The sequence below is a fragment of the Silene latifolia genome, chromosome 3, assembly GCF_048544455.1.
Source record: "Silene latifolia isolate original U9 population chromosome 3, ASM4854445v1, whole genome shotgun sequence".
Taxonomy (NCBI): domain Eukaryota; kingdom Viridiplantae; phylum Streptophyta; class Magnoliopsida; order Caryophyllales; family Caryophyllaceae; genus Silene; species Silene latifolia.
In genome coordinates, this window is record NC_133528.1 from 64,192,950 (window position 1) to 64,219,693 (window position 26,744).

At 38.9% G+C, this 26,744-nt stretch overlaps 3 protein-coding genes across 3 annotated transcripts; 1 reads left to right on the forward strand and 2 right to left on the reverse strand.

Annotated features, from left to right (window-relative positions):
- The first annotated feature begins 532 nt into the window (after window positions 1–532).
- LOC141647688 (mitochondrial import inner membrane translocase subunit TIM14-1-like) lies at window positions 533–3,565 on the forward strand. The gene is made up of 3 exons (XM_074455979.1): window positions 533–793; window positions 1,838–2,016; window positions 3,045–3,565. The coding sequence occupies exons 1-3, from the start codon at window positions 749–751 to the stop codon at window positions 3,199–3,201; spliced, it is 381 nt and encodes a 126-aa protein (XP_074312080.1). The 5' UTR covers window positions 533–748; the 3' UTR covers window positions 3,202–3,565.
- A 2,608-nt stretch (window positions 3,566–6,173) lies between these two features.
- Window positions 6,174–12,528, reverse strand: LOC141647689 (uncharacterized). The gene is made up of 6 exons (XM_074455980.1): window positions 11,788–12,528; window positions 10,868–11,062; window positions 10,533–10,772; window positions 9,990–10,207; window positions 7,751–8,005; window positions 6,174–6,635 (listed from the first exon to the last, which is right to left on the reverse strand). Exons 1-6 carry the CDS (start codon window positions 12,287–12,289, stop codon window positions 6,366–6,368), a joined length of 1,680 nt encoding a protein of 559 aa, XP_074312081.1. The 5' UTR covers window positions 12,290–12,528; the 3' UTR covers window positions 6,174–6,365.
- A 2,800-nt stretch (window positions 12,529–15,328) lies between these two features.
- LOC141649162 (uncharacterized) lies at window positions 15,329–26,224 on the reverse strand. The gene is made up of 7 exons (XM_074457859.1): window positions 26,079–26,224; window positions 25,788–25,927; window positions 25,600–25,683; window positions 25,007–25,342; window positions 16,075–16,229; window positions 15,738–15,986; window positions 15,329–15,655 (listed from the first exon to the last, which is right to left on the reverse strand). The coding sequence occupies exons 1-7, from the start codon at window positions 26,222–26,224 to the stop codon at window positions 15,329–15,331; spliced, it is 1,437 nt and encodes a 478-aa protein (XP_074313960.1).
- Window positions 26,225–26,744: the final 520 nt, after the last annotated feature.

Below are 26,744 nucleotides of genomic sequence, written 5' to 3' on the forward strand. Positions count from 1 at the left end.
CACCATTACAAGATTTACAATTAAAGGAAAGCTTACAGAACTCTTATTCTTTATGTTGTAATTATAATTAAATCCAACCCTTTTTTTCCCAACTCAACGAATATTATGGGGTGAGCAAAAATATCTATACGGTTATAATATACGAATACAATTCAACATACGGTCTAAATTACCCAAATTCCGTATACAAAATACGTATATTTTTAAAATCGTATTGGATCAGGTCAGAGAAAATGAAACAGGGTGAAGAAGAGAATGAGATGGAACCATTGAGGAAAAGATGACGGGAAAGCAAGCAAGTAAATTTTGATTTTATAAGCCAAAAATACGGGAAAAGAAGTTCAATCAATATATTTCATTTTTTTTTTTAAATATCCATGTTAACACTTAACGGAAAAAGTAACGGTGTTAGAGTGGAGTCCCTTAACGGTAAAGTTTCATAGTTAAGGTCCTTATTTAGAAAAAAAATGATAGTATAGGTCCTTATCTTTGGGTTAACTCGTACAAATAGACGAGAATGACAAGTTGGAATTGAACATTGTTGAGGTGATTGAATCGAGAAAGTTCTGGCTTGTTTCCCAAGACAAGGAATCAGTTTCCTTTTTATGTTAAAAGTCCACCCAAGAAACACCGTATTGAACTCCCAAATACTACTAGTTGATTGATGTTATTAAGGTGCTTCAAAGTATAACAGCATTAACAAACCCTACCCCTTTTATTTCTTCAAAGTTTTTCTCATTAAATTTACATGTCCACCCGTTCTGCCGCCCACGCTTACAAATCTTCCGACATGGTAATTTCTTCCTTCTCTCTTTTTTTTTTTTCCTTTCTTTTAGTAACCTTTTTTTTTATTTTCGTTTATGATTTCTGCATAAAATACTTGTCTTTCGAATATCTGCTTTGATAGGAATGAAAATTGAAGAATGGTTGAAAGGGTATATATTATAATAATATAAATTCCGTTGTTTGATTTGCAACTAGGGTTTTTTCCTTGAAAATTTGGCAACATAGAAAATATTTGGAGGGAAAATTTCATTGTTTTCTGACAGATTTCCTCTATGTAGCAAGAGAGTTTTTCCTTGAAACTTATCGGTGGTGGGATTTTTGTCGAGTTTTTAGGGGAGAAGATGAATCTCATTTTGCCGCCGTTTCCAAATCGATTTGTTATCGCTAAGGAAGCACTCCTGAATCGCTTTGTCTAAAAGTAACACTAATTAAAACATATATAAATATAAAGTAGCTTTTGAAATTGAGGGAGTATCATTTTTCTCTTCCAATGTCATGTTGTACTACTCTAGGATTTAGATAGATGAGTTGATAAATGTAGTTTACTTCTTGGTAGATATATATAGTTCAATACAGTCAGGTTCAAAGTTATAAGAAATCTGAGACTACTCCCTCCGTTCCAATCGTTTTTTTACCTACTATTAAAATTCCTCCGTTCCAATCGGATTTGGACAGAGAGAATATAATCAATCCAGTTATTGTGTAATCCTTTTCAGTTTGTCATTCTGTTGCAGCTGTGTACTCTTTTGACTATTAGTGCCACAATGTTGAAAAATCTGTTAAATACTACTCCGTATTACTACTATTGTGGCAAGGAGATACCATCCTCTTTATACATTCTGGGGTTGAGGACGAGGGAGTTTGATGTATTCTTGCATATCTAAGCAAATGTAAATGGCCGACTTCAAGCTTTTTACCTGTATGGATGTAATTGATTTGAAGCTCGATGAGCTGATATGTTTATCGGTAAAACTAAATGTTAGCCCTAAACTCGTAGAGATTACTTCTCATGCTTGGAACCTCAGTATAATTGTGTCTTCCCTCTCAACAGGCGGCTCCATTGGTAGCAGGACTTTGTGTAGCTGCAACTGCTTTGGCTGGTAGATATGGAATTCAAGCTTGGCAGGCATTCAAGGCACGTCCTCCTACAACAAGGATGCGCAGATTTTATGATGGTGGGTTCCAGCCTACCATGACAAGACGTGAAGCAGCTCTAATTCTTGGTGTCAGGTAATTTGCGTATTATTGCTAGTTCGATTTTTAGGGTGTAACACTCAATGATTCAATAATTTTGGAGCTAATCCTGTGTCATTCTGCAACGTTTACGCTTGTGTCCTTTACCTACATTGGGTAGGTGATTAGGAATCTTAGGATATTGAACCGGGTGGCTCGGAGTAACATGACCTCACTGGATATATATGATGCAACTAATATGTGTGCTTGAAAAGTTGTACACTCGGTACTTGAATAATCGTGGTATGGGGTTTGTACAAAATTGTAATGATGTTCAGGATTGGACATTTATTCTGGGGTTTTGTTAAGGCGTGTGATATGGCGATTTTTTCATGCAAATCAGTAATCCTGTTAGTGAGGAGCACTTAAATCACCTAACCATTTAGGCGTGGGTCTGCAATATTTGAATTTTGAACAATATGATTGTTGTATTTACTCGAACTATAATCAAGGCCTCAATAAGACAATGGCGGGAATTTGCAGCCAAGAATGTATAAATTTTGCAACGGCCTCCTGAGACCAAAGGATAACCGGGGTAGTAAACACATCATTGTTTCAGGCTATCAGCGCATTTTTTTGTTTGTTCTGTAACTGATGTGTTCAATAAGCACTGTAGTGTTTGTGATACTCAACATTTCTAATGTGTCAATTTGCGAGTCAAATTATGTATATGATGTGTCTTTGTGAGAACACTGCTCCTAGGTAACAATTTTATTTGTTTTGATTCTTTATAATATTGTCCATGTTGCCATCTGCAAAAACACAGAATTACTGGCATAAATATCAGTTTTTTAATCGTATCTGGTATGCATGATATAAAAATGTGGTACCATAATATTGCAGATGTAATATTTATGTGTTGTGGTCAACACAACCGTAATTGAAAAACGTCCTGAAATGGCTTGCATGTTTGTTTTGTCTTGTGAGGCTAATTTTTTTCATCATTTACCAACACACTTAGTTCCTAGTCCTTTACTCTCGTCATTACAAGGGTTTTGACCATCAAATTCAACTGAAATTGACAGGGAAAGTGCAGCCATCGAAAAGGTAAAGGAAGCGCATAGAAAGGTAATGATAGCAAACCATCCTGACGCAGGAGGTAGCCATTACTTGGCTTCAAAAATCAATGAAGCTAAAGATATCATGGCAGGCAAGCCTAAGGATACTGGGTCTGTGTTTTAATTCTCGTGCTCCATTTCTTTCAGCGTGGTTCAAATTTTAAAAGACGGCTAACTTATGTCATTCCAACTGAGATATACTCGATTCAAGACCCATCATTGAGAGAGTAGAGCATTATTCTACTGGTGATTTGTAGTTGTATGAGGATTTTATACTTGTTGAGCAGCTGATGTACAACCATTCATTTAAGATTTTATAGCTGATTTACATGTTACAGAAGTACGTACTTCTGATACCATGGTTGGTTCCTGCACTTTGTGTATTTTACTTTTTGGTTGGTATAGTTATTTGTGGCGATGATCGGTCTCATTGAAGCAATAAATGAGAAACCTTAACATGGGTATATTCTCCTCTTTGGTTGTTTTCTGCAGTTATAGTGTACAAGACCTAGTTTATTTGCGCCTTGCTTTTTGGCCAAAGTTCTTTGAAGAAAAAGGAAAAGATTAGTGGTTACTCGTAGTAGTGAAGGGTGAAAATTACCCCTCTCATAAATAGGTCTATTTTTGGCTTCCACCCTTCTAGTTTTCCACTTTCATCTCTCATTCTCTCCATTTTCTAGTTCATTTGAGACCTATTACTTGCCTGATAATTGCCCTCATTTCAAGCAATCCAATTTATAGACTATACATCTAAGGTAGTACCTTTTATTGTTTATTTTCTGAGTTTTATTTTAAAGTTTTTGAGTTCTGCTTTAGTATAAAGTTTTTGAGCACATTTACTAAAATATTACACTAAAAAAATATAATATTGCTCAAAAACTATATTTATAAATGGTAATATGCTCAGAAAAAATGTGTATATGCTCAAAAACTACAACGTCTGAGGTACTACCTCAGATGCGTAATCCTTTTTCTCAAGCAATCCCCTAGTAATACTCGTGAAAAAGGTTCTTAACCTATTTTATCTTGTACGGAGTGCTTTGGTGAGTAATATGGGCATGAAACACTTCGTTCTTGCTTAGGTAGCACACACTCCTAATCGGCCTACTCGTGTTGGACACCCGTGTCAGACATGACACTCGTCGGACACGCGTTAAAACATGTCGGACAACTATAAAGCTGTGTCTAACTTCCTTCTTTTATTTAGGAACGTCTTGGACACGTGCCCATGGTATTTGGATACACCTTCAAACGAAATCAAGTTAAATTAAGGTGAATGGTGTGGGTTATATTATGGTGGAATTTGATAGGGAAATAAGTTGAATTGAGGGCAAATGCTATTCATTAGACGGGTAATGAGATGTGGAAAGAGATTAATTATAAGTTGAGTTTTGGTTTTGAAAACGAGTTATAATCAATATCATGTTTTATATTCACTTGTTTATATTTAACATCAAATATTTTCTTCAAAAATAAAATTGCACACATGACTGTAAATATACTCCCTCCTATCCAATCCAATATACCCATGGAATAGTGGGTCCATGGGTACATTGGATTGAATAGGAGGAGTCTATATTAATATATTTAAATAACGTGTCCGTGTTCTAATTTCATGTGTTGTTGTGTCACGTATCCGTTTTGGTGCTACTTAGTTCTCAAGTCACCGGAAGTTTTCAATGTTTCGATAGCTCCCTCTTTCTGACGAAGAATCATAATAAATTTTACAGGATTACAGGAGGATGATTTCTCTAAACGACATTGCAGGAAATGCGGTTTTCAATTGAATGATTTTCATCGCCGTGCAAAGAAACTGTAACAGAACAATTGAACCCAAAAAAAAAAAAAAAAAAAAAAAAACCAACTTCATAACTTGAAAAAACTCTTGGATATTCGTGTCAATCTAACATTACGAACCAGACATGTTTAATGTTTAATCAATGAGAAATGATACTCTCATTCTCTGCAAAAATAAGTCACTTGGAACCTACACTTGGCACATCTCTAAAGTGGATCCAAGTCACCAACTGTAGCTTTTAACTCTTATTTACAACTTACTGTAAACTCTGTTGTAACTGTAAATTCCTGTAGTTAAAACAAGGATAAATTACAAATAACCACCACGTATTTACGGTATTTTACAAATTACCACCTTGTATTTTCGTTTTTACAAATAACCCCCAACCTTTAGCGTATACTCCCCAATCACCACCGTATTTTTGTCCCGAATATCGTTTTTCTTATTTTCCGTCTCATTAAGTGACGACTTAAGTGAAATACCCAGATTACCCTTCATTACTCATTACAACCCATATTCCCCACATATATTTCATTTTGTTTCCACTGTTCAGTAATAATCTTAAATACCCAAATTCTATATCTTTTCCCCAATTCAATTGATTGTTTGGGGGATTCATTATCTCTTCCTATATCACTCAATCCCTAACCCTAATTCCCTTGAAAAATTGTTCGGTTGGCGATGTCAAGTGTAACTAGGCCAAGTATTCTACCGTCGAAATTTCTATTGCTAGCAGAATGCATCTGTATGTGCGCCTCGATATCACTGTATTCCCTTGCACTTTTGCAGCTATAGCTAATTCAATCCAAGAACGCAATTCTAGCCATGCTCATCGTCGTGTACCTACCTCAAAAGAAATAACCCGAGAGCCCTGAGAGCTGTTACATAGCATCGGAAAAGAGAGTTTCTGTTACCCTCGCTCTCGTTCCAGACGTTCTATTAGTGCCCTTGTACTCGTCCCCTTGTGTCTTTGACTCTAATGTCTAGGTAGGCAAGGTAGAGCGATGTAGCAATTAGCATCATACGGAATAATTAGGATGTGAGCATTATTATTTGGCAGCCTCTTAAGGTATAGCGATGTAGCAATTAGCATTATTATTAGGGACTGAGGGATTGAGGGGTTTAGGGAGAGAGAATGAATATCCCAAATAATTGATTGAATTGGGGAAGAGATAAAAGAATTTGGGGATTTAGGGTTATTGGATTGTGAAAACAAAATAAAATGTATTTGGGAGAATATGGGTTGTAATGAGTAATGAAGGGCAATCTGGGTATTTCACTTAATTCGTCACTTAACGAGACGGAAAATAAGAAAAACGATATTCGGGACAAAAATACGGTGGTGATTGGAGAGTATACACTAAAGGTTGGGGGTTATTTGTAAAAACGAAAATACAAGGTGGTAATTTGTAAAATACCGTAAATACGTGGTGGTTATTTGTAATTTATCCTTAAAACAAAAGAGAGTTTTGATGAAACGAGATGAACCATCATTCTAGAGTATCGGTTAAGGATGTATCGTCTTCGTGCGCATTTGGTGAAGATTCTTCTGTATCCTCCATATGGATCGTATCATTAGTATTATGTAGTGGACCGAGTGGGTTCCCAAAAAGCGTGGAAAATATCTCTCTGTGGCATTCATCACAGAAGTAGAAATAAGAGAAATGCCCTTGACTTGGAAGCTGAAGCAAGTTTGCACCTGGTAAAATCCGGCTGACATATTCCGCCATTGATGGGGGTACGACATGGTCATTCAGCCCCTATTTGTCAATCAAGCATTTTGAGAACATATACAGCTGACTTCCCTCTTTCAAATAAACTGAATCAAGTATCTAAAATAATTGCACAAGATAATATTTTGGATTATTCCCACTTTGGTGTCCAAATTTGATGTAATTCTTACTTGGAAAAATTACAAATAACCACCTTATATTTACGTATTTTTACAAATAACCACCACGTATTTCTATTTTTACAAATAACCCCCAAACTTTCATGTATTTCTATTTACGTATTTTTACAAATAACCACCACGTATTTCTATTTTTACAAATAACCCCCAAACTTTCATGTATACTCCCCCCAATCACCACCGTATATTTGACCCGAGACTCGTTTTTTGATATTTTACGACTCCCCAATCACCACTGTATATTTTTACAAATAACCCCCAAACTTTCATGTAAAAATACGTAAATATAAGGTGGTTATTTGAACCCCCAAAGGTTGTTGGAGTCCTTAAATAAGAAAACCATAATTGTACAACTCTAGACCAGCGTATTGAATAGCATCATGCATGGCTTCAATTGTTGCGCCATGAGTGCAATACATACCACCTTAAGATATGACAAAGCTATGGGCCCTATGGCAATGCGGAGTCACGTAGACTTGTATGAACCATTCCGGTTATTGGGGTCATGATTTTCATTAATCCATGATTCTTGAGCAATAATAACGTGAGATGACCATAACCAAATGAGTCCTAAATTTTTGGATAGGGTCAGAGTCAAACTCAATCAAGCCCGTTTAGTCAAAAACCAAATAGAATTCTGGAAAATGTGTGTGTCAGGGTCTAAAGGACTTCGAATTAATAAATACTCATATTTAAGGCATGTATAGAACCTAAGCTAATCCAAAGCTTGTGTGATCTGACCAGTTTTTCGACCCAGAATATCAAACCATATAGACCCCACTCATATTGACCCAGTACCAACCTTACCAGTCCGACGCTTTTCGCAGGTCTAGGCCAGAATTACTATCATGCCAGGGTACACATTCTATAACGGGACTTGCGAGTGAAAACTACAAAGAGACTTACAAAGAGTTGTGGTATGAAGAAATTCTAATTAAGCATGAGGGCAATGACATAACATACCTGCCATATGTAAATTGGTCCAGTAAATCCAGTTAATTTGCACTCAGCTATACTGTAAATGGACTTGAGCCAAGAAAGGATGCCTTTTCCTGGGCATCTCCTCCGAGCCTGCAAATCCGCCAGACTGAATCCCCATTCTGATACTTGTAACACGGCTTCCTTGATGACAGATTTCATCTGCCCTTGTCTAACTGACTCTTCCACATCCCTTTGCCAAAATTCTTCAAAACTGGTAGTTTCGACCAGGACTTTATCCTGCAAGGAAAGACCGTAAAAAGAAAAGACAAATAAATAACCCCGTGCATCATGCAAAGTTTTAACGGCTATCACAAGGATTCCCAGCCAAAGGATTATCTAACAAGAAAATGAGAATCAGGATTCTCTAGTTCCCTCCATGAATAAAGAAACCCAATAAGTTGACTGTCCTACCATTGGCCATTTCCTATGTGTCCTAGACTCCTAGCTGACTAGCTCTACATGATTTTCTCTCAGGAGAAAGTTCTCCAGATTTTAAACAACTCATTTAGATATGGCAGGAATTCTCTTAACATGCCCAGTCAATCGTGTTCTCGGAATCCAAATTCATGCAATTCCAGATTTCAACATTCTGATTGAATCCCAATGTAGTATTAAGCATCTTCATTACATGGTTGACTCCTCTAGTAAATGCAGGCATTTGCGAGCATTTACGGTCAATAATTGGAATCATTATATATTTCTGATCCACCAAAAATGTGACTGAACAAGTAGAACAAGAAAACACAAGCACAAAGATATTTATGAAACTACAGCTGAATCAAGGTGAACATATGCAGATCATGGAAATATGATCACGACGTAAATCTTTTTATTTTTTCTGAAATATACATATTATCCAGTCATTAACATCAGAGTTGGCACCATAAGTTCAATATACTGCTTCTACCACCACTGATCCGCGGTTGCAACAGGTTAAATGCAGACAAGTTACTGATTTTTCCTCCTCAGAGAATCTGCTGAGAACTTTAAACTAAGCCTTCTAACCAAGAAATCAAGAAATATCAATGCGCTATTTAGAAAACAACCACAAAACCAAAACAATTTGATGTACTACGTTTTTCATGCATTTAATTTTTGTTTGCAAGGGGGTTTGGAGGGTAAGGGGCTGTGGTAAAGGGAGCAAAGCAAAATCTATTATTTGAATAGTATGTTGGGTTGGAGGGAAATGGATGGACGGACGGAGCAGCCTACAAGCCAAATCAAAATCCTTCCAACATAGGCAAGGCTTGGAAGGAAAATACCCCTACTTAACCCCCTAACGGCTCCACCTCTTTCCCTCCTCTTCCCCCCTACTATTGTATCCAAACAAACCCATAGGACAGACCAACTTAAAAGCAAGCACGGGGATGAAACTGCTGTCTATCTAGTAGAAGTTTGTGGTAACCACAAATGCTTTTGTTCATGACTAGCAAAGATGTAGAGAGTTCTTTTGTTATAATGCTAGAAAGTAGCAAATCCAGGATTACTTAACAAACACATAAACACCAGAGCGTTTGATGAGGACATTTGGAGTTTCGCTTAAAATACAATATTGTGAAATGATGAAGGATGATTGAATCTGAGACGCCATTGATGGAGCTCGAAGGATTAAAGATGATGAATGATTTGAACTGATTAGAGAGAGAAACTAGAGAGAAGCAAGAGTAAATAGAATGTTCTAGATCTTATTAAGTTAGAATGAAATATGTACAAATATCCTTATTTATAGTCTATTTACATGTGTGTACTAAGAATATGTACATTGACTAAAGATGTTGACTTGAGCTATTCTTCATAAATATCTACAAGCTGGTTCAAGATTTTTCATTAAGCAATGCAATGCTTAGCCAAAAACCTATTTTGAAGCAATTTAGAAAGCTTAGGGACCATGATAGTAAAAATGTCAACAGCATTCCCTAAAGATCATTTAAACAGCTTTTTTTTTCGACTAATCGTTTAAACAGCATATAGCCCTTCACAGCAGTAGAAAAAAATCATGGTAGATTATCATGCCAACAAGAATTCTGAGGGAAATCAACAGAGTGTAAGAAAGGACGCATATTTTAGGAATCTAGAGTCCTTCCCCTTGCCATACCACAACTCCACAAGGCTGCTATTGTTCCTAAACCGTGTGAATTTCTCCTGTATATGTTTGGTCCATCCTCTATTATTGGTTTCGTTACTTGTAAGGCAGAGGTAAATGCCTACTTAATTTACTTACTTTCTCACTGAGTGACACGGAGAACCATTCCTTGATATTTCCATGCTTTCCAGAAAAGAAGCTTCGGCGGTAAAAATAGGAAAGAAAACGAGGGAATCTCCTCGCGACAGTGTACATCAGTTTCCTCCTTGGCTCCCATCTTTCCCATGTCTTACTCGCTTCTTCCTTAGTCATGCCCGAATCATAAGGATTGACCATAGGAGCAACAAATGCAGCACCTGCAATAAAGTGAAAATAAGACAAACATTAGCCTAACTTAGAAGACCTTAAGTAATCCCTCGATCCCATTTATATTGTTCCCATTTGATTTTGGTTGTCAAACAATGTCGACTTTGACCAATATTTTCTCAAAAATTACAGTTGCTACAAATTTTAAAAATAGCAATATGAAAATTTTTGTTTTGATCAAATCAAACATGACAAATGCCACATTGTATCTTCATTTTTGGAAATTAATTTGTCCAAGTTGACATAGCTTGATCACTAATCAAATGGGGATGATACATTTAGAATGGATGTAGCTACCAACGTCCGTATGCTTACCTGCAATTCTATCTGGAATGTATTTGAGTGTAGCCCATGCATGCATGGCAGCACTTGAGTATCCAAGCACCCAGAACTTGTCATCAACACCCAAACCATATGCCAGGTTAAGCACATCCAGAGCTGATGTATTGAGATCCCTAGATGGGTGAGGATCACTCTCTCCAAAACCGGGGAGATCATATGTCACCAACCGGACACCAAATTCTTTCAGTAGGGAGGCTTTAATTCCAGGTATACCTTCAAAGATTAAAATAAAACCAATTACATGTGGATACAAAAATAAGAACAAGTTCAACCAATTGAGCAGTATTCTCAATCGATTCGGACCTTACCTGCAAGTCTAGAAGAAAGAAAAGCATGTGGAGCAATCAGCGTGTATCTAGCTCTGTCGCGCACCACACCTTGCTCATGGTATGCTATATGCCTACCATCTGGAAGTAGTATTGTGCTAGCACTAGGTGGATGTATAACCATCTTTTTTACGACTGGTGGAGGCAGAGTATCGTGTCCGCTATTTACATTCAGTACTGCAGAAAATATCGGAAATATGTCAGAGACACCCACAGTTAACCAGAAACCTCTTACAAGCTGTGAACACTAGTAGCAGCATCACAGATATTAAAACACTTAAAGGGTAAGGCCACAGCCTTAGACGTTGGAGCAGAGAATAAAAAATTATCTAGCAGGCACGAGTCATTAAAATTAGACCAGCATCATTGGAAGTTATACCGCAAAAGAAAATTGAAATGACTTCCTTGCAGTCCTCTGAAAGTCTGAAAGGCAAATTATATGTACCCGGGGATGGATCATGGCGTTTTTCATTCCAAATCTTTCCTATGTTAGAGTGATTTTGTTTTGGCTTGGAGGGACAAAAAAACCTCTTCATTTCCCTCAAACCCAGCTGACAATACAAACAAGGGAAAAAGTCACCCTCCCTTTCCTTCCAAATCATTCCTCGTGCCAAAAGCGTTTATTTTACAAAATACCCGGAATCCCAGCTCGTTTTTTGGGACAATTGCAGCCAAGTCTAACTATCATAGCCAACAATTACAGCATTGCATAATTTGCTAGTACCAAAGACAACACGGAACAGATACAAGGAACAACTAACGAATATCAGGCACAAGTACATGGTCACAAACAGATATTGCCAGCAAGAACAAGAAGCCAACAACCAATAATACTTTTATGAAACAAAGAAATGTATGTATATGAGTATGAAAATTAACATCCTACAGAAACAAAAAATTACCAGCAAGTGCAAGCAGAAAAACAAAGAAAATGACAGGCCAAGCATGAATAGGGTCGCGATCCTCGGGCAAATACTCATTCAAAAACCTTAATTTACTCGAAACCTTAGACAAAGGAGGTCCAAATTTCTGAACAACATAAGAATCATCAGCAACCAAACTCTGTTGAATAATGTCTTTACATCCTTTAGAAAGGTCTAACAACAATTCACCCCATGCTTGTGCAAACCCTTTGATTTGTTCCTTCAAATCTTCATGATTTTCCCTTGTTTCGCCTTCAAATTGCGCCTCGTAATTGAAATGGGTTTGCTTAGAATCAACAGTAGAATGTAAATGAGCATCAAAATCAACCGAAGAATCTATAAATGGATCTATTGAATTTGGATAAGATGATGAAGATATAAATGGATCACCACTTGTACTACTACCACTGTATCTAATTCCATCATCAATTAAACTTGCTAATTCTTCCCTCCATGAACCAGACCTTGAAACATCCGCCATTTTTGCATTAAAGAGTTCAAAGATTCCAACTTTATGTATTTCTGTAGAAATTACCAACTGGGTTTTGTTAAGTTTAGCTTGGAGATGAAGATTATAGTACAAAAATTAAAACTTGTGTGGGGGGGGGGGGGGGGGGTGTTTTGTGGATGGATGGTGGAGGAATCAAGAGTTGCTTGAAGTTGAAGCGTCACAAACATCAATGTCTTTATCAAATCCCATGAGAGAAAGTTTTTAAGTAGAAAAACAATGAATAGTAGTGGACTAAGATAAAGGATTAGCATCTTGTAGTTTTTTTTTTGAGCATATTATCATTTATAAATATAGTTTTTGAATAATATTATATTTTTTTAGTGTAACGTTTTAGTAAATGTGCTCAAAAACTTTATACTAAAGCATAACTCAAAAACTTTAAAATAAAATTCAGAAAATAAACAATAAGAGGTATTACCTCAAATGTATAATCTATGAACTGTGGTGGACGGGGTACTGGAGTGAGTAAAATAATTTAAATACTTAACACAAACGATTTAAATACGTAGTTGCTCTTTCATGGACACACTTTACTCTTTTATGGACTTTTTTCCATTATTTTTCCATATTTTGCCCTTCTCTAAAAAAAACCAAACTCTCTCTAATTCTCTTCCTCACCAAATTAATCAAATCCGTCAAATTGATCAATTATAAATGCTAATTTTTATGTCGATCAAGTAATAATTCTAATTTAATTACTTTATTAACTTTACTATATCAAATTAGGGGGACTAAATTAATTTCGACAATGCAATTAGGTTTGAAGAAATAATCGAAATCTATGGTCGGAGTTTTCATATGGCTGTGACTGCGATGGTAGGCAAGAGGGTGGCCTGTGATGGGAACGACGACCATGGTGTAGGGTGGTTTACGGAAATTTGGTTACTTCAATTAAACAAACGTAGTTCAATCATTAAAAATGACAAAACTTACGTGCTTATCTCATTTCTGAGTTTTGTTGTGCGGTGTCACCTTTGGCCACCTAATTCAATGGTTAATTATTTGCAGCATGGTAGTTGTCTGCGATTTCTTCTCTCTAAACAATCTGAGGTGGCGGTGGGGGAATTTTGGTGGTTTGACGGAGTTGGGTTATCATCTGAGAGGGTTAGGAAAACTGGGAGATGAGGGTAGAAAAATGACAAGGGTATAATGGTCATTTATGTCCATGATTGAGTAAATCATGTCCATGAATGAGCATCACCCTTTAAATAATACTCCCTCCTATTCGGAATAACTGTCCCATTTGGACAATTGCACGAAAATTAAGGAATGAAGTTAAAATAATGAAAAGTATTGTATAGGGGTAAGAATATAATAGTTAAATAAAGAAAAGTATTGAATAGGATGGTTTAGAGGTGGTTGGGGTGGTAAATAAAGAAAAGAGTCAAGGGTAAGAAAGTAAAAAAACATGTCCAAATATGGCAAATGGGACAGTTATGTGAATAAACGGAAATGGCAAATGAGACAGTTATTCTGAATAGGAGAGAGTATTAAAATAAGGTGCGATTGTAAGCGATCTTAATTTAAAACCGTTTAAAATAAAACCTATGCGATAAGTAAAATGGAAAAAGAAGAGAATGAGATCAGCTTGAGGAATGCATCATTACAACAACAACAAAAGTTGGATAAAAATAAGGGAGGATGGACTCGAAATAATGGTACCAAAAATGGTCCAAAGAAGAAGAGGACATAAATAAAACTGTAAACCCACTTTTTCTGAGTGTAAAAGAATAAATTTCTAATCAGCATATGGTCCCCAATACCGACCATCTCTGCCCTCTACACCACCTCTCATTCTTGTCATGCTAGTACATCAGTGTTGTGACAAGTTTTTTTTCACCCAAGTTTTTTAAATCTTATTACTCTCTCCCTCCTTCCCGACTAATAGTTATCTATTTCTTTTGACACAAAGATTGAGGAAGTACTCTCTCTCATTTAAACCAAAGGTAACACTCATTTTTTGGCACATGGTCGTATAAAATCTTTGATATTATTCTTAATTTATAGCAAAATATAGTTATATGAGATCTTGTTTGATTTATCGTCATGAATGCAATAAAAATATCAAATTTTTATAATTTTTAATAATGCGTTAACTAAAGATTCATCGACAAGTGTGATAAAACAACTGTTACCTTTGGTTTAAATTGGAGGGAGTATGTGAGAATACTTTTGGACCACACAAATCATTCATCTCTCAGTTGCACATGAAAAGACCCACAAAAAATATGTTAAATATGAAAATAAATAATTATTAACCGATACACCCAAAAGTAGGGGTGGGCAAAATCCGTTTCAGCCCGGCTGTCCAAAAGGAAAATAGATAACTATTGACCGGGACGGAGGGAGTATTAAATTGAGCTAAACAATCTTGAAAAATTTCTGCGTCTTTCCGGAGGACCGTCCTGAAGTAAAAATAGATCTTGTTAGGGAGGGTATACGCAGCGGAAATAGAGCAGGATCAATAGATTCAATCAAAGATCAAAGAACGAGAAGAAAACGGTAAAATTGACACACAATATTTTAGGTGAAAAAAATCACCGGCGAAGAAGAGCGCTTTCACTATAATAATTAAGGTTAAGTGTACAAGAGAATCCCCTTACAAATACTTGATTAAGATCCAATTAATAAAACTCTCTATAAAGAAGAGCAAACAAGAGGAGGGTAGAGAACAAAGTTCTTGTAGATAGCAAGGATGACGGCAATTATAATTTGTTGACTTGTATTTGTGACAATAGCTCTTCAATGGCCCTGGATGGTCTTGCAAACCACGCAAAAGTGTGGCCAAATATGAAAGTAGGCTTGTGAATAACAAGTCTAGGCTTTACTAAATAAGCACATGGACATAACCCGTCAAATATTGACATCATAAAATTAGAAATAGAAGTTGAGAGTCAAAATTATCAACAAATCTCTGCCTTGATTCGAAATCAAATCAACTCTTCTTCGCCTGAGCCTCAAAGGGCAATCAACAACTTATAACACGACCAAGCTCAAGCAAAGCTCGAACTAGGCAACTAGGAAAGGTTCTGTTAACATGTTTGTATGCTTATCAACTGTGTGAATTTTCTTCACCATTATATGTCCTGCAGCTACAGTGCCTCGTATAAAATGACGCTTAACATCAATGTGCTGAGTCTTATTGTGATATCGATCACCTTTTGTCAAATGTATAACACTCTGACTATCACAAAAAACAGTCAGAATATCCTGTTTTAACCCAAGCTCATTCACCAAACCTCGAAGCCAAGTAGCTTCTTTAACTCCCTCACTAGCAGCTATGTATTCACTTCGGTAGTAGGCAAAGAAACAATAGACTGAAGTGTAGCTTACCAGCTAATAGCTGAACCATAAAAGGTGAAAATATAACCAGAAATAGATTTCTTCAGTCTAAATCGCCACAATAATCAGAATCTACATAACCAGTTACTTCATCACTCAAAAGACAACTCTTGTCAAATACCAGGCCAAAGTCAACGGTACATTTCAGGTAACGAATTATCCACTTTATAGCACTCCAATGATCTTTTCCCGGATTATGCATTAAACGACTAACACCACTAACTGCATGAGCTAAATCAGCCCTAGTACAAACTATAGCGTACATTACGCTTCCAACTGCATTAGCATAGGGAACATTATCCATATATCTCTTATCTTCATCGCACTTCAGACTTTGATGAGACGATAACTTAAAGTGAACAGTAATAGGAGAACTAATGGGCTTACAATCATATGTGAAAAAGGTCAAGTACCTTAGCTATGAATTTCTTTTCTGACAACCATAGCTTACGATCCATACTAATCTCCATACCAAGAATTTTCTTGGCAACACCAATATTTTTCATATCAAATTCGCTACTTATCTGAGCTTTCAACTCATTAAATAAAGCCACATTACGAGCCGCAACTGTAACACCCCCATACTTCAAGTGCCTTACCAGGACCACTCAGGTATGAAGACATTACCATCTCGGTTACCCGAGGCAATGATAATCAAATAACAATGAAGAAACAACGTTTATTATAAATACTTAGCGAAGAGTTACAATTCTCAAAACCAAACCAAAAGTACGATACATGTTCTCAAACCGATGTTCTAACCGAAATGTAAATAACTAATAAGCTACGGCGGAAGACTCATATCATCATGTCGTGGCAATCCCGGCTATCCCAAAGACTCATCTCAATACCTGCTCAATATCTGCTCACCATCCCCGAATGGATCACCGCAGGTTACAAAACAACACCGGGGTCAGTACTAATCACACAATTCAATATATACTAACAATAAGATAAAAGATGACTTAAGCGTCACACACACACAATCACGCCAAATCCAATCATCTCAATCATCGATCGTCCTTTGGACAGCCCCGCCGATGGGGGACCGCAGCCGTACCACCAAATCCCCGCTCCACATAGTGAGCGATAACCCTGTCCATTAATGTGCACATCCCTTCTGTGGCGGGTTCCACAGAAGGCGAAACTAGGGCGTGAAGCCACTCCCGCAAGTGACCCCACTCAGCCGAGGCCACGCCTCGTGAACCATCCACAACGATCACAACCACAATCACAATACAATTACTATATCAAACATCCAAACACAATACATCAACCAATATCCCATTATGGGACTAATACTGAGTAGGAAATCCTACCTGGTAAGCACACAATCAGACGGTCTCTACTGCTGAATCAAAAAGCTTCCTCTATGAACCCTCCTCCTATCATACAACACATAAAGGCTACCAAATCACATACTACACATAAACCCCCAAATCTCTAAATTAGGGTTTAGCCAAATCAAAGGAAAGACAATAAAAAGGGTACATAGATCTTACCCTCGACGCAAGGAACTCAATGGTATAATCAACGCTAAGAACTGACCTTCCAAACTCCGGGTATTGCTAATAATGCGATTAGGATGAAGAACTTGCTTGCTTTCTCTCTTAAACAGTAATTTAGGTTTTGCAAAAGTGATTTAGAATAATGACGATAAAGCTTATATACCTTAATCGCATAATTAACAAAACCCGAGAAAACTCCCCATAAAACCGGCTACTCGATCGAGTACCCGAGGTACTCGATCGAGTACCCCCTTACTCGATCGAGTGCCCCAGCTACTCGATCGAGTACCCAACAGGTCAGAAACTTTTCTAAAACGCAACTTACCCTTACTTGACAGAGTAAGGCCTACTCGATAGAGTATCCCAAGACTTATAAATACGGAGTATTACAGTCTTCCCTCCTTAAAAGGAATTTCGTCCCCGAAGTTCAAACCACTACTAAACAAAGGTACTCCCATAACATTCCCGACTCAACAACCATACAAAATTCAACATAAAACATGTTACTAACCCAACTCATCCCGACAAACATCCCGACACAACATATAAAAGGGGTATAAAACTCTTAAAAACTGTTCGCGATCATCTCCTACCCCCTTAAAAGAAACAAGGTTACGTCCCCGTAACCATACATACCTGATCAAAAAGGAAAGGGTAACGCTCTTTCATAGCCTCCTCTGGCTCCCATGTAGCTTCCTCGGTCTCGTGGTTAGACCAAAGGATCTTGAGCAGAACTGTCTCACCACTCCTAGTCTTTCTAACCTTTCGGTCTAGAATCTGTTTAGGCACCTCAAGATATGATAAGGACTCATCTAGCTCTAAGGTCTCGGCCTCTAACACATGTGACGGGTCACTCACATACTTCCGCAGCTGCGATACATGAAACACATTATGCACTCTCTCTAATGCAGCTGGTAAAGCCAGACGATATGCAACTTTCCCAACCCGCTCTAAGATCTCATACGGCCCTATAAACTTCTGACTTAGCTTGCCTTTGTTCCCAAATCTCATAACTCCACGCACAGGAGACACTTTCAGAAGAACCTTATCCCCAACCTGAAACTCTATATCCCGGCGATGTAGATCTGCATAACTCTTTTGTCGATCCTGAGCTGCTCTCATCCTTTCCCTGATCATCTTAATCTGTTCCACCATCTCATGCACCATATCTGGTCCTAAAACCACCGCCTCAAAGACTATCGTCCCCAGATTGGGCTCCTACATCTTCTCCCATACAAAGCCTCAAACGGTGCCATACCAATACTAGTGTGATAGCTGTTATTGTAAGAAAATTCTATCAAGTCCAACCTCTGCTCCCAGCTACCACCAAAATCCATCACACAAGCTCGCAACATATCCTCAAGAGTCTTGATTGTTCTCTCGATCTGCCGTCTGTCGCAGGATGAAATGTTGTACTCATCTTCAAAGTTGTTCCTAACGATTCCTGCAACTCCTTCCAAAACCTTGATATAAACCTCGCATCTCTGTCAGACACTATGTCCTTAGGGACTCCATGTAACTTAAGCACGTTCTTTCGATAGGCCATAGCCAATTGTGCCTTAATCCATGTATCTTTCATTGGAACAAAGTGAGCTGACTTGGTCAGTCGATCCACTATTACCCAAATCATGTTGTTACCTTGTTGACTCTTCGGCAAACCCACAATGAAATCCATGGAAATGGATTCCCACTTCCACTCAGGTACTTCTAAAGACTGAATCTTACCTTGTGGTCGTCGCTGTTCCCCTTTAACTCTCTGGCATGTCAAACAACGGGACACAAACTCAGCTGTCTCTTTCTTCATCCCAGGCCACCAAAACGTTTTCTTCAAATCCTTGTATAGCTTGTCTCCACCCGGATGTACTGAATATGGTGTGCAATGTGCCTCTGTCATGATAGTCTTTTTCAACTCCTCGTCATTAGGAATACACCACCTACCATCAAACCTCAAACTACCATCTGTATGAATAGAAAACCGGGACACTGTCCCTTTTTCTACTCCAGCTCTCCACTCCACTATCTTAGGGTCCAACGCCTGCTTACCTCGAATATCATCATAAAACTCAAGTCTGTATCTTGTCATATCACCCATGGCATCTCCTTTTCGCATCATATGTATCCCAAAGCTCGCTACCTCATCTCTCAACCTCATCAAAGATAGAGCGTACACGAGAGAATGTACACTCTTCCTACTCAAAGCATCAGCTACAACATTGGCCTTCCCTTCATGGTAGATGATTTCCATGTCATAATCGCCAATCAGCTCCATCCACCTCCTCTGTCTCATGTTCAACTCCTTCTGAGTGAAGATGTACTTGAGACTCTTGTGATCAGAAAATACCTTAAAGATTGCTCCATAAAGGTAATGTCTCCAAATCTTGAGAGCAAACACCACAGCCCCCAACTCCAGATCATGAGTAGGGTAGTTCTCCTCATAAGGCTTCAATTGCCTAGAAGCGTAGGCAATCACTTTACCATTCTGCATCAACACACATCCCAGCCCATTCTTCGAGGCATCTGTATAAACCTCAAAGTTCTCGGTCCCTTCAGGCAATGCTAAGACAGGAGCTGTGGTCAAACGCTCCTTTAATGTTTGGAACGCCGTCTCACAACTCTCATCCCAACGAAACCTGTTCTCTTTCCTCATCAACGCTATCATAGGTCTAGCTATCTTGGAGAAATCCTTCACGAACCGTCTGTAGTATCCAGCTAAACCCAAGAAACTCCTAACCTCGGCAACATTCTTTGGTGCTTCCCACTTTGTCACTGCTTCTATCTTTGGGATCCACAGCTACCCCATCTTTAGAGATCACATGCCCCAGAAAAGCAACTTTCTCTAACCAGAACTCACACTTGGATAGCTTAGCATACAACTCATGATCCCTCAGAGTTTGCAACACGATCCTCAGATGCTCCTCATGCTCCTCCTTAGTCTTAGAGTAGACTAAGATGTCATCGATAAATACCACTACAAACTGGTCCAAGAACGTCTCAAGATTCTATTCATCAAATCCATAAACACTGCCGGTGCATTAGACAACCCAAACGGCATCACCACATACTCATAATGGCCATACCTCGACGTGAAAGCTGTCTTTGGTATGTCCACCTCTCTAATCTTCACTTGATGGTACCCTGACCTCAAATCAATCTTAGAAAAGACTGATGCACCACTCAACTGATCAAACAGGTCATCTATCCTTGGCAAAGGATACTTGTTCTTTATCGTCACTCGGTTCAGCTCCCTGTAATCTATGCATAACCTCAAACTCCCATCTTTCTTCTTCACGAAAAGAACGGGTGCTCCCCACGGCGATACACTTGGTCTAATGTATTCCTTCTCTATCAAATCATCCAACTGCTTCCTAAGCTCCTCCATCTCCTTAGGACCCATACGGTACGGTGCCTTAGAGATTGGCCCCGTCCCTGGTTTCAACTCAACGGTGAAATCTATCTCCCTCTTTGGTGGCAACCCCGGAATCTCGTCAGGAAAAACATCAGCATACTCCCCCACCACTGGTATCGCATCAACTGTCGGACTCTCTATCCGGTCATCTCTCACATGGCACAAGATCAAAGGACATCCCTTCCTCAGATAAGACTTCAAGGTGACAGCTGCAATCAACTTAACTTTGGGTTTGACTAGAAACCCACGATAAGACACACTAACACCCTTAGGACCTCTTAAAGACACTTTCTTTTGATGACAGTCTATCTTAGCTTTATACTTTCCTAACCAATCCATCCCGACTATCATCTCAAAACCGTCAAAAGGAAACTCTAGCAAGTCTACAGGTAGATCAACTTGCACAACTATCATAGATACATCTCTAAACAATCTCCCACATGATACAGACTCACCCGAAGGTATAAAAACTCGCTCACTAACAGGCTCATATACCCTCAAACCCAACTGTTTAACATGACTCGAAGACACAAACGACTGAGAAGCCCCCGAATCAAACAAAACAAAGGTAGGAATACCATTTACAAGAAAAGTACCGGTGATAACGTGCGCATCTTCCTCAGCTGCTTTCTTCTCCATCATGAATAACTTGCCACTGGTCTTCTGCCCACCTCCCTGGACAAGATATTGGCTGATGTGGTCGGCTTAGCACCCGACCCTTGATTGTTGTTGTTGTTCGCTGGTGGTTTCTGATAAGAATTACCGCCGTTACGGTTGCCTCCACTCGGTAACTCGACTTCCCGGTTTGGCCATGATCCAGCCGGTCATGTTGCTTGCGAAGCTCGTGCAGTCTCGGAAAGATCCGGTGCACTTGTGCACTCATGTCTCTTGTGGCCTACACCACCACAGCTATAGCAGTTCACTCCCCAACTATTACTCACACTTCCACGGCCGCGCCCAAAGGAAGCCCCAAAGATCGAACCCCGACCCGAAGAAAACCCCTTAGATCGATTGTGGTTGCCTTTCTTGTGATTAGATTGGCCACCACCCTCGCTCTCGGACTTCCTCTTCTCACCACCTAACCTCTCCTGAGCCATCTCCACCAACCTCTCGGCTCTCCCGGCCCCTCTCATAAGCTTCCTTAACATCGGTAAGGATCCCCACGGGTAACTTATCCATAATCTTAGGGGTCAACCCCTCTCAAACCTCAATGCCAGATTCTCCTCACTCAAACCCATGTCCTCAAAAAAAAGATACCTAGACTTCTCATTGAACCGCCTGTAGTACTCGGCCACGACATCTCGGCGGTCATCTTAAAACTGTCAAACTCTTCCCTCAACTTACTCCTCACATGTTCCGGTACAAACTCCTTCCTCACAGCCCTACGAAACTCCTCCCAAGGTATAGCAGGTAACCCTTGGTTTGTATATATCTCCTTAGCACTCACTTTCACTGTATCCCACCACTTGCCAGTGCCTCCCTCGGATAGAACGCGCACTGTTCCACTCTCATCTCATCGGGACGGTGAACCAAATCTAATATGTTCTCCATCTCTCTCAGCCAACTATCAAGAAGGTTAGGCTCCCCAACTCCCTTGTACTCTTTCGGGTTAAACCTCGCAATATAGAGGCTGATTTTAGAATGATCAACCTCCTTCTCCTTCTCCTTATCCTTATCTTTCCCCACAGTCTTTAAAGCCTCAGTGAGAGCATCCTGATGCTCCAACATCTTAACGATGTCATCTATGTTCATAAGCTCAGCTCTCGCATACAAAGCAGTCTTCTTGGGCGGCATCTTGAAACTATATATAAGAAAGGGTAGACATAAACACACGTACTAAACCTCAAAACATGAAAACACGCTGCCCAGAACCTACTCGATCGAGTTCCCACACACACTCGATCGAGTAACGGGCTACTCGATCGAGTGCCCAACATACTCGATCGAGTACCCAAACATCAGACCCCAAACAGACCTTCTGATCTCTTACATACTCGACCGAGTAGCTAGGCTACTCGATCGAGTGACCCCCTACTCGATCGAGTACCCCTAGTTACTCGATCGAGTACCCAAAAACACGATTCTGGACTCAAAATCATCAAAAACCCACCCGATCAAGTCAGTCCCACTCGATCGAGTCATGCTAACTCAGAAACGCTACTCGCATACTATATCATATGCTAACATGCTAAACTTTATAAAACCACATATTATATCATAACTAAACATGCTACGCATCTTTTCATACGATCTACGAGATCATTTCATCATGTTATTAAACGCCACATTGTAAAACATCCAACATGTTATCATTCCATCAACAAGTTTCCATATATCATCACTTTTCTTTCACATTCTCAACTTTCTACTTCAACACCCAACAATCACACACACTTCATCACATTCACTCACAAGTTAACCAAACAACACATACAACTTGATAGACACTACCCCATGTGACCGGTTCAAAATTGTAGGGCAAGTTCGCGACTTTAGGACGTCTCCCAAGCTTTTGCATTAGCTCCTACAACCTTTACCCCGGGTTCATTTTAATTGACTCCCTATGTTCATTAGGTTCATTGGTTACAGGTTTCAGGATCGTTTCTCTGATACCATTTGTAACACCCCCATACTCCAAGTGCCTTACCAGGACCACTCACGTATGAAGACATTACCATCTCGGTTACCCGAGGCAATGATAATCAAATAACAATGAAGAAACAACGTTTATTATAAATACTTAGCGAAGAGTTACAATTCTCAAAACCAAACCAAAAGTACGATACATGTTCTCAAACCGACTGTTCTAATCGAAATGTAAATAACTAATAAGCTACAACGGAAGACTCCTATCATCATGTCGTGGCAATCCCAGCTATCCCAGTACTCATCTCAATACCGCTCAATATCCGCTCACCATCCCGAATGGATCACCGCAGTTTACAAAACAACACCGGGTCGTACTAATCACACAATTCAATATATACTAACAATAAGATAAACATACTGACTTAATCATCACACACACACAATCACGCCAAATTCAATCATCTCAATCACTGACTGTCCACTAGACCAGCCCTGCCAGTGGGGGACCGCAGCCGTACCCACCAAATCCCCGCTCCACATAGTGAGCGATAACCCTGTCCATTAATGTGCACATCCCTTTCCGTGGCGGGTTCCACGGAGGGCGAAACTAGGGCGTGAAGCCACTCCCGCAAGTGACCCCACTCAGCCGAGGCCACGCCTCGCGAACCATCAACAACGATCACAACCACAATCACAATACAATTACTATATCAAACATCCAAACACAATAATCAACCAATATCCCATTATGGGACTAATACTGAGTAGGAAATCCTACCTGGTAAGAACACAATCAGACGGTCTCTACTGCTGAATCAAAAAGCTTCCTCTATGAACCCTCCTCCTATCATACAACACATAAAGGCTACCAAATCACATACTACACATAAACCCCCAAATCTCTAAATTAGGGTTTAACCAAATCAAAGGAAAGACAATAAAAAGGGTACATAGATCTTACCCTCGACGCAAGGAACTCAACGGTATAATCAACGCTAAGAACTGACCTTCCAAACTCCGGGTATTGCTAATAATGCGATTAGGATGAAGAACTTGCTTGCTTTCTCTCTTAAACAGTAATTTAGGTTTTGCAAAAGTGATTTAGAATAATGACGACAAAGCTTATATACCTTAATCGCATAATTAACAAAACCCGAGAAAACTCCCCGTAAAACCGGCTACTCGATCGAGTACCCGAGGTACTCGATCGAGTACCCCCTTACTCGATCGAGTGCCCCAGCTACTCGATCGAGTACCCAACAGGTCAGAAACTTTTCTAAAACGCAACTTACCCTTACTCGACAGAGTAAGGCCTACTCGATAGAGTATCCCAAGACTTATAAATACGGAGTATTACAGCAACTAACATATCATCAACGTACAACAACAGATAAATAAAAGAAACACTTCAAATCTCTTGAAGTAAATACAGCTATCGTACTGGCTTCGTAAATAACCATTCCAAACCATGAACGGATTAAATCTTTTATACCATTGTCTCAAAGCCTATTTAAGGCCATAAAGAGACTTTCTCAGACGACAAACATGGTCCTCTTTTCCTGAAACCACAAATCCCTCTCATTGTTTTATATAAGATTCTTCTGCTAAATCTTCGTGTAGAAAAGAAGTTTTAACATCAAATTGCTCAAGCTCAAGATCATAACGACCAACCATAGCAAGTAAAACACATATAGAAGTATGACGTACACCGAGAGATAAAATTTCATTGAAGTCAATACCTTCCCGTTGACTGAAACCTCTGACAACATAACGTGCTTTATACCTTGCAAGTTGCATTTTCAACCCCAGGGATGCCATCTTTTCTCTAGAATATCCACTTACAGTTAATGACTCGTTTATCTTCAGGTAACTGGACAAGATCCCATGTTTTATTTTTGTGAAGGCTTTCAACCTCCTCTTGCATAGAAGCTAAACACTTGAATGAATCTGTACTAGAAATAGCTTCAGAATAAGTTTTGGGCTCCGCACTATTTTCAACTTCCTCATTGACATTGAAAGCATAAGCGATAAAATCACACTCCTCGATATACCTGCGGGTCGGTTTTCTTTGTCGCGGTGGATTATCAACCGTGATAGTAGACGATGATATAGAACAAGACGGCAAACTGGAACTTTGAATTTTAATCTCCAGTCTTTCACTCATATCACCATGATAACCTGTACCAGTAGATGAACCAACAGTATAATCTTTTTTAGAAAATAATAAAACATCTTCATGAAAAGTTATACCCCGGCTAACAAAGATTTTTTGAGTGCCAGATTTAGGACCCCATAGACGATATCCTTTAATTCCAGAAGGTTTGCCAATAAAGACACATTTTTCAGCACGCGGTCTAATTTTCCAGTTTCCATCATTAACATATGCATAAGCCGCTCAACAAAAATTCTTAAATTAGAATAGTCAACTGGCTTACCTGGCCAAATTTCTTCTGGAATTTCCCCATCAAGGGAAGCATGTAGAGAGCGATTCACAAGATAACAAGCGATGGATGCCGCTTCTGCCCAAAAACCTTAGGGAGACCAGAATGAGAGCGCATGCAACACACCCTTTCTAACAAAGTCATGTTCATGCTTTCTGAAACCCCATTCTACTGAGGCTTACTGGGAATAACATGATGTCTAGCAATTCCTTCCTTTTCACAGAACTCATTAACGCCAGTCTCACAAAATTCAAGGCCATTATCGGTTTGAAGACGTTTCACCTTCTTACCAACCTGGTTTTCTATTAGAATTTCCCACTTCCTAAAAGTAGAAAAGACTTCATTTTTTGTGACGCAAAAAATAGACCCAAACCTTCCTCGAATAATCATCAATAGTAGTTATCATATATCAATTTTTACCATGAGACTCAACTGAACACGAGCCCTATAAATCAGAGAGTATAAAATCTAACGTACATTTAGTATGATGAGTCGTAATGCTAAAGCTCACACGCTTTTGCTTATCAAATATACAATGCTCACAGAAGTTAACCTTGTGTGTAGTTTGACTTCCAAGAAGTCCCCGCTTACATGAAACATTCATCCCTTTCTCACCCATTGACCCAAATGCATGTGCCACAATTTGGTGTTATAAGTGGGTGGCGTAAACGACATCAGCTGTTCCTGCAACAGTAGCACCTTGGAAAACATACAAACTGCCAGTACGGTTAGCTTTGAGTAGAACCAAGGCACCTTTAGAAACCTTCAAGTGTAATACCACTCAAATTTTAAAATAATGTTTTATTTTCAAACTCGAATTTCGGGAACGAAGTCCCTTTTAAGAGGGAGAGATTATAACATCCCAAATATTTTAATCTATTATATTCTAATACAAATTTTTGGAAAAAAAAAATTCGAAGTTTGATCATGCTTATAATAGGATTTAATGCCTATTTGTCTTTTATAAACCTACAAATATGCCGCCTAACCCATCATCTCTTTTTTTTTTCTTTGGCTAAACCCCCTCTAGCAATTTGTTTGTTTTCATGTCATCAACCCAATTTACTTTGTAATATACTCTATTGATAATCCTCGTTGCACCAATTTCGACCATAACCATCTATCTTTTCCATTAGAAC